This window comes from Leptonotus elevatus, chromosome 13 (assembly GCF_054856555.1).
Source record: "Leptonotus elevatus isolate MCC_2025b chromosome 13, RoL_Lele_1.0, whole genome shotgun sequence".
NCBI classification, from domain to species: domain Eukaryota; kingdom Metazoa; phylum Chordata; class Actinopteri; order Syngnathiformes; family Syngnathidae; genus Leptonotus; species Leptonotus elevatus.
This window is the reverse complement of record NC_141251.1, coordinates 5,106,006-5,118,343: the sequence shown is the minus strand read 5'-3', so window position 1 is coordinate 5,118,343 and position 12,338 is coordinate 5,106,006. Positions and strand designations below refer to the sequence as shown.

Here is a 12,338-nt window from a genome sequence, read left to right as displayed (position 1 = left end):
CATTGTGCTGCAGTGCAAGCGCTGCCTCCATGCTGGGATGTTTATGTAAGCTGGCTCGGATGAGCGGCTGCGACATGCTTGTTGCCATGGAGGCTTTCAGCCCGCGGGGGTCAAAGTGCACATGACTTTGACAGGCCTTTAATGTTTTTCTGCGCGCGCGTGTGTGTGCGGATTCCGCAGTGGAATTGTGATGCAAGTGAGAAAAGCTGGCAAAGAAAGAGAAAGAGAAAAAGAAGCAGACCAGAATAGAAGATTTGGATAAACGGATGACTTAAAACCAACTCCTCGGAGGGCGCATGTGGAGCCCATCTGAAGAAATGATTGGTTGACTTTCCCGGGGCAAAAGCTCCCTTTGCGCACATCAATAAAACATAAACATGAATAAATGCACTGCTTTTGCCCTCGCCGGGTTCTTACTTAATTTCATGTTTGCAAGTGAGCAACGAGATGCATGGAAATGCTATTTACCTCGAAGCCTTTGGAATTATACCGCAAGCCATTTTGGGTTGTTTGTCCCCCCCCCCCCCTTTTTATTTACATAAAAAGCCACGCCGCCTCAAAAACACGTAGCATTTTGCTACTAATTTGGCTTCATTTGTCGTGTTATTTTGTCCCACTCGTGATGTGCCCCACTTCCATTTGCATATATATTAGAACTCCCTATTGACTGCATCCACAGTTACTGAGCCTATCAATAAGAGTGAAGTGAAGACGTGGGAACAGTCTCCGGCGATGTACTCTTGATGTATCCACTCAGGGACAAATCATGCAAACCGTCATCTGCCTCACTAGTCCGTCGGTCTCCCAGGTAGATCTTTGCTGACCCGACTCAAGGGTCGCCTCTTGTTAATGAGGCAGAAGCACAAACATGAAGGCAGAGAGTAGGGCTGAATGATTTTGAAAAATAATCTAAGTATGGCTTTTTTTCCCCCTCAATATTGCGATTGCGATTTAATATGCGATTATTTATTTTCCCGCTTGCCATGTATTTAATTTTTTTACGAGCACTAGCAATAAATTCAACTCTATTGCAATATACAACATCAGACTTATTTTTACATCAAAGTTTTGGTCTCATACAGTAGGTTAGGCTTACATTCAAATAAAGGCAAATGAACCTTAAATTAACATTTACTCCCAGCCATTTTCACTGAAGCAACCCCCTTCGCTCCCGGCTGTTTTTTTTGGGACTGATTTTGCAAAGCCCACAGACTATGGTGTTCTATTTCTATAAAACATGGAACCTACCAAAAGAAAGATTAGATTCTCTTTTTATCTAAATATTTGTATCTGTTTCTGTTTTGCAGCAATATAGCGAAGTTTGATCATTTTTCACAAACCTGGTGAAAACACTGACAAAAAGAGCTTATTGCAACATGGCCCTCCCTGGCTGATATCTTATACTTTGCTGCTACCTGCTGGACGTTTTTTGTAATAACTACCATTGTTTTAAGCGACCTCTTTAGGTCAGAAGCTGCATCAAAGTATAAAACATACAACAACATAAAAACGTACAAATACGTTTTTGGGAGTGCAGGACAAAGTATTTAATAAATGTATTTATACGTTTTTGGGTTTGAAAGAGTTAACTACTTCAATTACAGTTGTTAACTTATTCGCTGCCAGACCATTTCTAATGGACCTTTGACGTCTATAGCAGTCAGAGGCAGTGAGTGCGTTCACTACAGCAACTTTACAAAATTCCACCAGACAAGTGTGGTTGAAAGGTAAGACAGAAAATCATAAATCAAATTACTAACAATGCAAATAAGTCTGTGGCTTTATCACTTCAACGTTTCTTGTTTCGTGTAAACAAGTGGACTGTACTTCTTAGGCATTCAACTCATCAACGCACTATGTAAATAATAAAATAAAATAAAGGTACCATACCTATTTACTCATGGTTCTGCATCATCTGCAGATTTATATATTTGCAGATTTTTTTATTAACAATATTAACAAATATTTTGGTCGTTTTGGCAATTTATCTGCATTTTTAAAGTTTTTTAATTATAAAAAAAAAATGAGGCAGATAATTTTTTTATATTAAATATTGTAACATTTTTTTGGGGGGGGGGGGGTGCAGCCCCTGTTTTAATTGTAAATTTTGGAGGTTTATCAGCGTTTTTTTTTTAAAGATTTTTCAGGGAGTAAAAAAAAAAAGTAAAAAATGTTTTCCCCCAGTGCATTTAAATTCCCCTGTGAATAGCGTACAGAGGTCCACTGTATATAAACAATGAAACCTAACAAACCACCAAAATGCTTTTTTTCTCTCAAAATTGCAGCTTTTTCTGTTTGAAAATTGCATTCTGCTACATTGTGATGTCGATTTGAATTTGATTCATTGTTCAGGCCAAGCGGGTAAAGGCAGTAACAGAGCAGTCTTTTGTCATGTCAAGCTATTTCTACTTTCTTCCAAACCAACTTTGCACTACTTTCCATTAAATCCTCATAATCAAAGCTATCAACGCAACCGTCATTTAATTTGTTGGCGCTCCTTTGCTTCTCTCAGATCAAATCAATTCCGCGTTTACTTTGGCTGTTCGCGGCGAGGAGACAAACGATCAACAGATCTTTCCTCTTTGTATCGCTTTTCTCAAAGCAGGCATTTAGGCCTGACATCGCAGCCGTTTAAGGAAGTCTTTACACCAAATTGATTCTGACTCGGGCCTTCGGACCTGCCAGACATGATGCATTTAGTTATGCAAATGCTTATCTCTCTCTGTGATTGGTTAATTAACCCTTAATGCGGCGAGTCCCGGCCGAGCGCACGGGCTGTGTTTGAAGGCGGGTCAATTGGGTTTTTAACGTCTTCAAAGGCGTCTTAAAGACGCGCCTTTTGTTCTGCCGAATGCGCAGCGGCTTTTTTTTTTTTTTTTCAGCTTTAATGAGTCGTTCGGCGGGTCCCGCAAGGTTAATGTGTTTAAACTAACTGTAATTGAGCTTGTGACCCATCTTCCAGGCTTTATGAAATTTAGTCCTGATATGCCATGTTTCTCCTCCTTGATTGTTATTCCAGCTCCCTCCTTCCCTCCGGCCTCTTTGTTAAACAGCCCCCCCCCCCCCCCCCCCCCCCCCCCCCGTCCACTACTTCCTAGGCTGAGTTATGATCATCCCCATGGGGTGGTCTTTTATAATACCATTGGAGTGACAATAATGTGTTTGCACACCATTCCACTGTGCCCTCTGTGCCTTGGCAGCCTTTTATGGGCCACAAATTCTGGCTCCCCAGAAACGCATTGTCCAGAGAACATGCACGTACTGGACGTCCTCCAATTAGCCAAATGAATCACGTTAAGCTAACAGACAAAAGTGTATGAAAAAGCAACACAGAGCCATTTTCATTGTTCACTGAACAATTATGTTTTTTTGTGCAGACTTTTTCTGCTGTCATTCCAAATGAGACACACACACACACACACAGTCTTGCATTTATTCTGTTAATGTGCCAGCACGCTGACGTTGAGTCACAATATGAGCACGCCTTGTCATTGGGATACACTTGGAGTTGGCACTCATTACAAAAGCCGTGTGGCAGACTTGTAGAGTAGAATTGTAAAATTTGTGAAAAATTGAGTGAGATCATAGGTTGTTTTTTTTTTTTTTGGTGCAAAAGCGGTGTAAATGCAAATTGGTGGCATTTTATTTCTGTTGGTATTTTTGTTTTTGTTTGTGCCGTTGTGGAAGTGAACACAGCCGATTTGTTTCCAGCCCAATGAAAGCGGCTCCACTCGTCCCCCGTGAATTCATAGAAATGTGCTAAATACGTTTATATGGAACCGCAAGCTGGCACAAAGTTGGCAAGGAATCTGTCTGCCTGTACCTTGATCAATTTCACCAAAATTGCGTTCACTCCCAGCCATTTTCACTGAAGCAATCCCCTTCGCTCCCGGCTGTTTTACTGGATTTTGGCAGATTTTGCAAGGCCCACAGAATATTGTGTTATAAAAACATGGAACCTACCAAAAGAAAACTTAGAGTCTCTTCTTTCATTTTTAAAAAAACAACAACAACAACTGTATTTGTATCTGTTTCAGCTTTACAGCAATTAGCATTAGAATATAGCTAAGTTCCATCAATATTCATATTCCTGGTGAAAACGCTGGCAAAAAGAGATTGATGCAACACGGTTGATCTCTTATACTCTGCTGCAATAACTACCATTGCCTTAAGCCACCTCTTCATGGCAGAACCTGCATCAAAGCCTTCTGTATGCTTTAACATAAAAATACAAATAAACGTGTAAATACGTTTTTGGGAGTGAATGAGTTAAAGGGATACAGTACTTGACTCATTTAGCCATTTTTAGCAATAAGAAGATAATATTTGATCTACGATTAATGTGATAACATTATTTTTCATGTACAATTAATACTGTTAAAAAAAAAATTGCCACTTGCTGTCGACTGAGTATGACGCATGCTCAGGAAACGGGTAGTGACCAATCATGGCTCAGTTTGCTAACTTCACTTGACCAAACCCAGAAAAAAAAATTGTTTCTGAAATTGATTGTTCTCCATTCTTTGCTGGCCATGAACCCCATTTTTTTTTAGTATATGCTGCCGGCCGCAAAAAAAAAAAAGAAGGACGACGGTCCACAAATGGCCCCCGGGCTGTAGTTTGGACACCAGCGCATTAGCTAATGCAGGTGTACATTCTCTAACAAAGTGAAACCCTGTCAATCTTCCCTCCCGTGTAATGAAATAATTGTCTCCCGTTGCAGGTGATCCTCATCCTGACTAAGCTGTACGACTTCAACCTGGGCGCCGTGACCGAGAGCTCTCTGTGGAGGTGCGTTGCTTTCCATCACATCAGTGCACGGCGAGGCCATGGCGCACCGCTGCCGCTAATTCGATAAACATGCAAAAGCACAAAGCTAAGGGAAATATATTCAGAGATAGGCGCGGCATCCGGTGTGATTTATAGTGCGCGGGCGCTCGCCAGAGGATGAAGAATGAAGATACATTGGACGTGTATATGACGTATGTTTTAATAAAGCGCCTGCTGTGAAGCCAAGCGATTCTCAGTGGCGTGCTGTGGATTTTTCAGGTGTCTTTACGTGACTATTTATTTTGATGACATTTTAGTTTTGCTCCCTACATTTAAAAGCAGTTACCCGTAGTCTTTTTCCCCCCTTATTTGATCAAAACAGGCTCGCTGCTTTTTTTTTCAGTTTATGCAAATGTCGGCACCATGTAAAAAAAGACACGATTGGTTGAACGCTGTTGAAGGGAGAAAAAAACAGCTACAAGAATGATTCATGGCGAATGCATTGTGCCTGGTTCCGGCCAGATTCTGGCGTTCTCCAACTCATCTGAAAAAACAAATACCAGGACGTTTTGTTTTTTCCCCAGCTGTCGTCATTGGCCAATTTAGCATTTTTTGTTAGCGAAGCTATCGTTGTTACGCTACATTGTTGATTTATGCTTAAAGTGGAAGACAACCCTAAACATTTCTTGACAACAATCAATTTATATGTGACCTCACTAGTCTAAACATGACATTCTGATTAATATTACATTTGTGGAGTAACAGTTATGAAGCAAAATCAAGCCATTTTTGCCGCGGCCATTTTGACACTTGCTCTCGACAGCGACCAATCACAGCTCGCCTGTTTTTTTGGACGCTGAGCTGTGTTTGGTTGTTACCTGAGCAACAATGATGTCATCTTCAGTCGACAGCAAGTGGCAAAATGGCCGCCCCCTGAGATGGCTAAAAACGGCTGGATTTTGCTGCCTGACTCATATTCCACTAACGCAATATTAACCAGAATACAATATTTAGACCAGTGGGGCTGCATATACATATTATTGTCAAAAAAAACCGTTTTGGGTTGACTTCCCCTTTAAAAAGCAAAATGTGTCAGGTAATTCTTCGTCTTCTCATGCAGTAAGCATTTGATGACAGCCATTTTCTAATTTTCCATTAATTTTGGGGCATTTTGACAACCCAAATAATGTTGTGTTCTGTGACAATATAAGGATTAAACCTATTTTTTTTAAACTCAATTATTTAGTAATTAGCAATACAGCATTGGTTGGGTTCACCCCAAAAAAAATTTTGGGGTCAAAAAATGGCAAAAAAAAAAAATTTGTACTGAAAACATGGGTAGTAAAGCAGTGTGACTTTAATGCCACTTTTTTTGGTGACGCCTCAGACCATAAAACAACAAAACAACAGGACTGAGAATCATAAATCTTCATTTTCAACTTAAAAGCTTTGCTGATCTCAAATCCAAAGCAATGCAACGCCGCCATCTACAGGGATCTTTTAGTCATGGCAGCAATTTACAACCTTGAATTTCGCAGACAAGCTGATTGAGACCCGCGTCCACACATGCCTGTTGATAAACGGACTTGACCATTTGTCAGTTGACAGTTCACGATAGAGAGTCATGTTTCGAATTTTGTAAAAGTCTTATGTATAATTCAAATTAACAGTAAATGTGCCTTTGTAAAGAAACTACTTGAAGTATCGTGACCCGTCGGGAGTCATAACCGTCCAAAAATGGGGTGCGCTTGGAGATGGAGAAGCAGATGGATGGCAGCAGAGTTTTTTTTGTCCATTTGCGCATTAACTTTGCTAGCGGGACTGACAAAAAAAAAAAAAAAAGTCTGCTCAACAGTGTGACCGCAGTTTGCCTGCTGCTACCGGCACCTCTCGCACATCTGTCTTCACACGCACACAAAACGAAAACATTGAAATTTCCTTTCAGTCATGCAAGCAGATCATTGCTGGTGTTCGGTGACAGTTCAATTATAAAATAAGTTGCCATAAACGCCAAGGTTTTGGATTGTGAGAAGAAAATGGTAAAAACAAAAACAAAAAAAAAAAACACTCGCGCTTGTCTCAATACTCGAGCAAACAAAACTAGCAAACTCCAGACACATCATTAGGTACACCTGCACAAACAAAGATGATTATAATTAGGATTCAGTAATTATAATGCAAATGATGCGGTTTTAATTAACTCATTCACCGCCATTGACGCCTAATTTTTAAATCATCTATTTATTTATTTATTATTACGAGTGAAGTCACGCGATTAGTTACAATTCATTTTAATCACCTGACGCCCCTAATTTTCAATAATCTTTTCTTCTTCTTTTTTGTTTTTCTAAAAAAAAAGAAAAGATTTTTAAAAAGATGGCTAAAAATTAGGGGCGTCAGGTGATTAGAGTTTTTAATCGTAATTAATCGCATGACTTTACTCGTTAACTCACGATTAATCACAAATTTGATATCTGTTCTAAATGTACAATAAAAAAATTCTAGAAATAGTTCAAATTAATTTTTGACGTCTATAGCCTTCAATGGCAGTGAATGAGTTAATTAAGTCCGGGAGGTATAAATTTAAAGGAAACATGTTAAAAATGTTTTTCCTTTTTTTTTTAATGCAACTTAAAACCGTCCTCAGGGTCAGCCTGGTTGAGAGAAGTTACTGTAGCTCCATGCTCCTTGCGAGTGTGCTCATTTTGCATTTTCTATTTATCTATATTTGGCCTGCTAGCGCATCAGCACCTGTTGCTCACTTTGCCCCCCTCACTTTACTGTACATACCGAAGTATTCCTGTGTTGGATTTGTGCCTTTAAGGGGCGGGGCCTAGTGAGTGACGTTTGGATTTGGAGTCAGGTTGGCTGGTTAGTCGGCATGAGAGCATCTGGTTGTGACTTGTGGCAGCTGTGTGACAAATCTTTAAATATGGAGAAAATGTATGCATACGTGCAAAATGAGCTCTTAATATCTTTCATTTTTCATAATACATTTGTCAACGCATGTATGAAAGATGCACTGTCCTAACCCAGCAACAAAGGGTTTTCAGTGCAAAGGGCTGCCATGCAGAAAAATGACCACTCTGGGACGGCACAAAACTGCTCAATCAGCAAACCAACATCAGGTGCAATAACTCATAACTATGTCCTGTATATAATTCCAAATCCTTTGAAAATGATTAGGCCTCCTCACGTTGAAATATTGGGCAGTATAAGACCTGGTGCAAGGATGTCTGCCTTTGAGTGGTGGATGGGGATATTACAACTTCAAACTACAGTCTGCATACTCACGGATCGGCACCTATGAATTTACATATTCTCAGATTTGTTTTTTTTCTTCTTTTTTTCCAATATATTTAAATTATTACGTGTTTTTTTTCAATAAATCTTAATTATTACTATTTATTTATAGGATTTCATTTTTCATTTTACTCCTATTTGGCGTACAAGATGTATATTAAATATTGATCAATATTTTTGGGAAGATTTTTTGTGTGGTTTGTAAGACAAAAAAACAAAAAAAAATTACTCAAGGAGCCACTCGAAGTAAGGTGGTAAGGTGTCACAAAAGCAATAAATATTAGCGTCAAAGTCACTGTTTTGCAAAAAACATGCTTTTTATTTATTTATTTTGTAACCATATGAGCTCTTGGCTCAATAAAGGTTTGCGAAACACTGCTCGAACGGAACAAGGTGGCATTACATCACAAGTCCAATCGATGCCATCTTGTTCTCACATGCTTACTAAATTGTGCCTGCTTTGCCATCCAAAGAGTTTCCCCTTGTCACGTGTAAATTGAGTCGCCGCTACAGCAATCGTGTGGCGTCGCAATTATCCTGAAGGGCGGAATTTTTGTGTGTGCGCCCGTCAGGCTCATAAATAAGAATTCATTTCATCAAGGATAATACCACAGAACTCAATCCAGCCTTTTAACCCCCCCCAACAACCCCCCCTCGCCTTCTCCCAGACTGAAGAGAAGTCATTTAACTGTGAAACACATCAGTCCGTAGAGTTTCAAATAAATATCTGTTTCACCAGAGGCGCCGCAAAAATATACACTCAACTGGACACATTTATTTTTTAAATCCATAGGAGATATTCCATCATGGAGGTGCCTGCATCACAACGCCATACCCTTAAGTCAATTACTGCACACCTAAGGCGCTTCGTGCAGGTAAAAAAACCAAAACAAAACACGGAGATGTTATGAACAGAAGTGGGCATGCATGATTTCCGTGATAAGAGCCGTCAATGATTGATGGCCACAATCGGTGGACATTTCCGTGATGTTTGGATCGATGTGGCGACTCGCACGTGTCCTCTTGTGTTAGCAAACGACAGCCTCTTTTCCTGCTAACTCAACTCCACCATGCAATAACGTCAACCCCCCTCCCATCTCGCTCTCATTCCGATGTGGCGGCTGAAAGCGGCACTTAGGGCTGCACAAATGTGTTTAGGCGGTAAGTCTTTGTAAACAATGTCAACAGCAAATGGGACACTTCAGATTAATGCGCAGACAATGATAGCAGACATTGCTTGGATATCTATCCAATTATGTAGTGAAATTATATTTGCAGCCACTCAGGTAGAACGGCTGGTGCGGATTCATGGGGTGGGGGCCGGGGGGGGGGGGGGGGTATGAGGATTGGGATGACAAGCGCATTTACCCTTGTCATGGAAGGGACATGGAGAAGTGACAGCAAGCATGTGACTGAACGAAGCTCAAGCGATAATTTCTCAGGTTTCGCATGACATGTTTTCGTAATGTCACCAATGAAATCCAATTTCAAGCTGTTTAATGCCACACCCACTTGAATTTTAATGTCAAACGAAAAGGAAGTAAGAAAAATCACCACATTGTTTTTTGGCTTAATAAGTCCATAGAATGATGCTAATTCAGCTTAACGCATTCACTGCCACTGACGGCTATAGACGTCAAAAATTCATTTGAACTATTTCTATTAGTTTAATTTTTTTTCCCACTTTTGTTAACAAGAGTATAAAAACCTAGATTTTTTTTACTGTACATAAAATGAATGATTAATCGTTAGTTACCTAGTGAAGTCATGTGATTAATTACAATTAAAAAATGTAATCGCCTGACGCCCCTAATTAAAAAAATAAATAAATTAGGGGTGTCAGACGATTAAAAATTTTAATCGTAATTAATCGCATGACTTCAATAGTTGACTCGCGATTAATCACAAATTTTATATCTGTTATAAATGTACAATAAAAAAATAAGTTTCGAGGTTTTCATAAAAAATTTAATGAAATAAATTTTATTTTTTTACTAATATAAATAGTTTACATGAACTTTTGACGTCTATAGCCACCAATGGCAGTGAATGAGTTAATGAGCAGTTGTGACCGTCTCCTTTTTGCCTTTATTCATACATGGCAGATGGAGCAGCACAATGGAAACGGAATTTAAGTAGAAAATGGCAAAAAAAAATCTAATTATTTACATTTATGTTAGTACAGTATGTTTGTATATAGTACAATATTATGGTGTGCAGTTTTTCCTAACTAAGACTTAAATAACGTGACTTAATTAATTTAATTAAAATACTTTTTTTAGGGAGGTTGGAATGGAATAGTGGCTTTTCCATTTATTTCAATGAGGAAGGATGATTTGAGATAAAAACAATTTTTAGTTACAAGAGTGGAAACTCATGGTATGGAAAAATAACCCAAATCCTTTGTTGTGAGCTGAACAGAGCAATACTGTAATGTAATTTTTTTTGCATTTCGTCCAATTTTTCGTCCGCAGGTCCAGCGACTACGGAAGCACCTACACGAAGCTCAACGACAAAGTGGGCTCGAGGACCGTGCTGAGCTACCTTTACGTGTGCCCCACTAACAAACAGAAGGTCGTCTAAGCCTCTCAATAATATTTACACTTACAGTTTAAGTGTGCTAACTTCATCTCTATTTATTTATTTTTTTCAAGAAAGTGATTTAAAGTTTTATGATTACACTAAAATCTGGTGGATTTATATCTTGGTGATTTGTGACTAAGACTACTTCTTCAGGATACTTAAAAAAATAAAAATAAAATTCTAACAAATTGTGGTTCAAATCTAGCAGTACGATTATAAATAACATTGACTTATGTTAATGCTAGTTTTTAGCAGTTGGTGAACCCTGTTTTCATGGGTGCGGCCATCTTGGAAATGGGAATTGGTTCTTTGTTGCGATAATGGACTGCCGCAAATTGTATGTCAAAGGTGGATGTATTGATTTTGTGTTTGTTAAATCTGTTCTTTTGTCTTGTTTTCTGAAAACGTTCAATAATTATTCGCCAATGATGCCAATAGGCTAACAAAGTATAAAAAATAATGGACTGTTAAATGTGTAACGTAATTTTGATTTGGGCTAGCATTCATCTGAAATGAATGCTGGATTGCTCTTAAATTGAAAATGGTTAGCTTTAGTTTCATGTTACTCCTCAAAGGTTGAATGGTGGCTGAACTTCTTGTTTGACGAATTTGTCTTTATTGTTTTCCAAAAATGTTCTAAAATGATTTCAGCAATGATGCTATTAAGCTAACGAATAGAAGAAAAAGAGGATGCCCAGACATGTCAAAATTGGAACGAAACCTTGATTTAGACAAGTATTAATCTGTTAGTCTGTTTCTGCACTTAGCTTAAAAAATTGCTAGCCTAGCGTGCTAAATTTTTTTATTGTCTTTGTGTCGGGGGAGATTTTCAATCATCCAGTTCATGGTAATCTGCACAGGTTGATTCTGGCAACTCTTCTTGTTTGTTTTTATTCCCGTTTTCATTAAAAAAATAATAATAATGAATTAGGCAATTCTGCTTTTAGGCTAACAAAATTAGCCCACTCTTCTTCTGATCGGCTCAAACTGCTGCGAAATGTCTGCCGCTCTGACGCCGCATCCCTCCTCTGTTCTTCAGATAATGATGCTGAGCGACCCGGAGGTGGAGAGCGCCGTTCTGATCAGTTCGGACGAGGGGGCGAGCTTCGAGAAGCATCCCATTAGCTTCAACGTCCTCAGCCTTCTGTTCCACCCCGCGCAGGAGAACTGGATCTTGGCCTACAGTCACGACAGCAAGGTGGATTTGAAGAGTAGAAGCGCTGGCGAAATTGCTCGGATTGTCATGTTGGATGCCTTGATTGCGGCGGGGGCTGCTCGCTATCTTCTTCCCCTGCTGTTATTACTATGGCTATTATCTTGCAGCTGTACAGCTCCGTGGACTTCGGGAAGAGGTGGCAGCTTGTGCACGACAACGTGATGCCGGGTCGATTCTACTGGTACGATCATGCAGGCACGCACACATACACACGCAGGTACATTAGGGCCACAATGACATTCTATTTTCCGGATTGAAGTGATACATTTATGAGAGAATAATTGTTTTTTTTTTGCCATTTGTAAAGGTATATTATATCTTTATGCAGCTCTTAGAATTACAGTTGTCTTTTTATATCGCTAATATGATATATTCTTGTAAAATGATCTCAAATCTAAAAAATATGAAACTTTGATATAAAAACATACTTTTTTTTCTTTTTATATGACTTTAATACCCAAAATTG

At 39.1% G+C, this 12,338-nt stretch overlaps 1 protein-coding gene across 1 annotated transcript in view; it reads left to right on the top strand.

The window, feature by feature from the left end:
• Nucleotides 1–12,338, top strand: part of LOC147163559 (VPS10 domain-containing receptor SorCS3-like) — a 68,846-nt gene that overhangs the window by 18,938 nt on the left and 37,570 nt on the right. The window contains exons 2-5 of the mRNA XM_086092318.1: nt 4,724–4,791; nt 10,548–10,647; nt 11,696–11,854; nt 11,980–12,053. Of these exons, the coding sequence (XP_085948444.1) occupies nt 4,724–4,791; nt 10,548–10,647; nt 11,696–11,854; nt 11,980–12,053 (401 nt within the window). The remainder of the gene's footprint in view (nt 1–4,723; nt 4,792–10,547; nt 10,648–11,695; nt 11,855–11,979; nt 12,054–12,338) is intronic.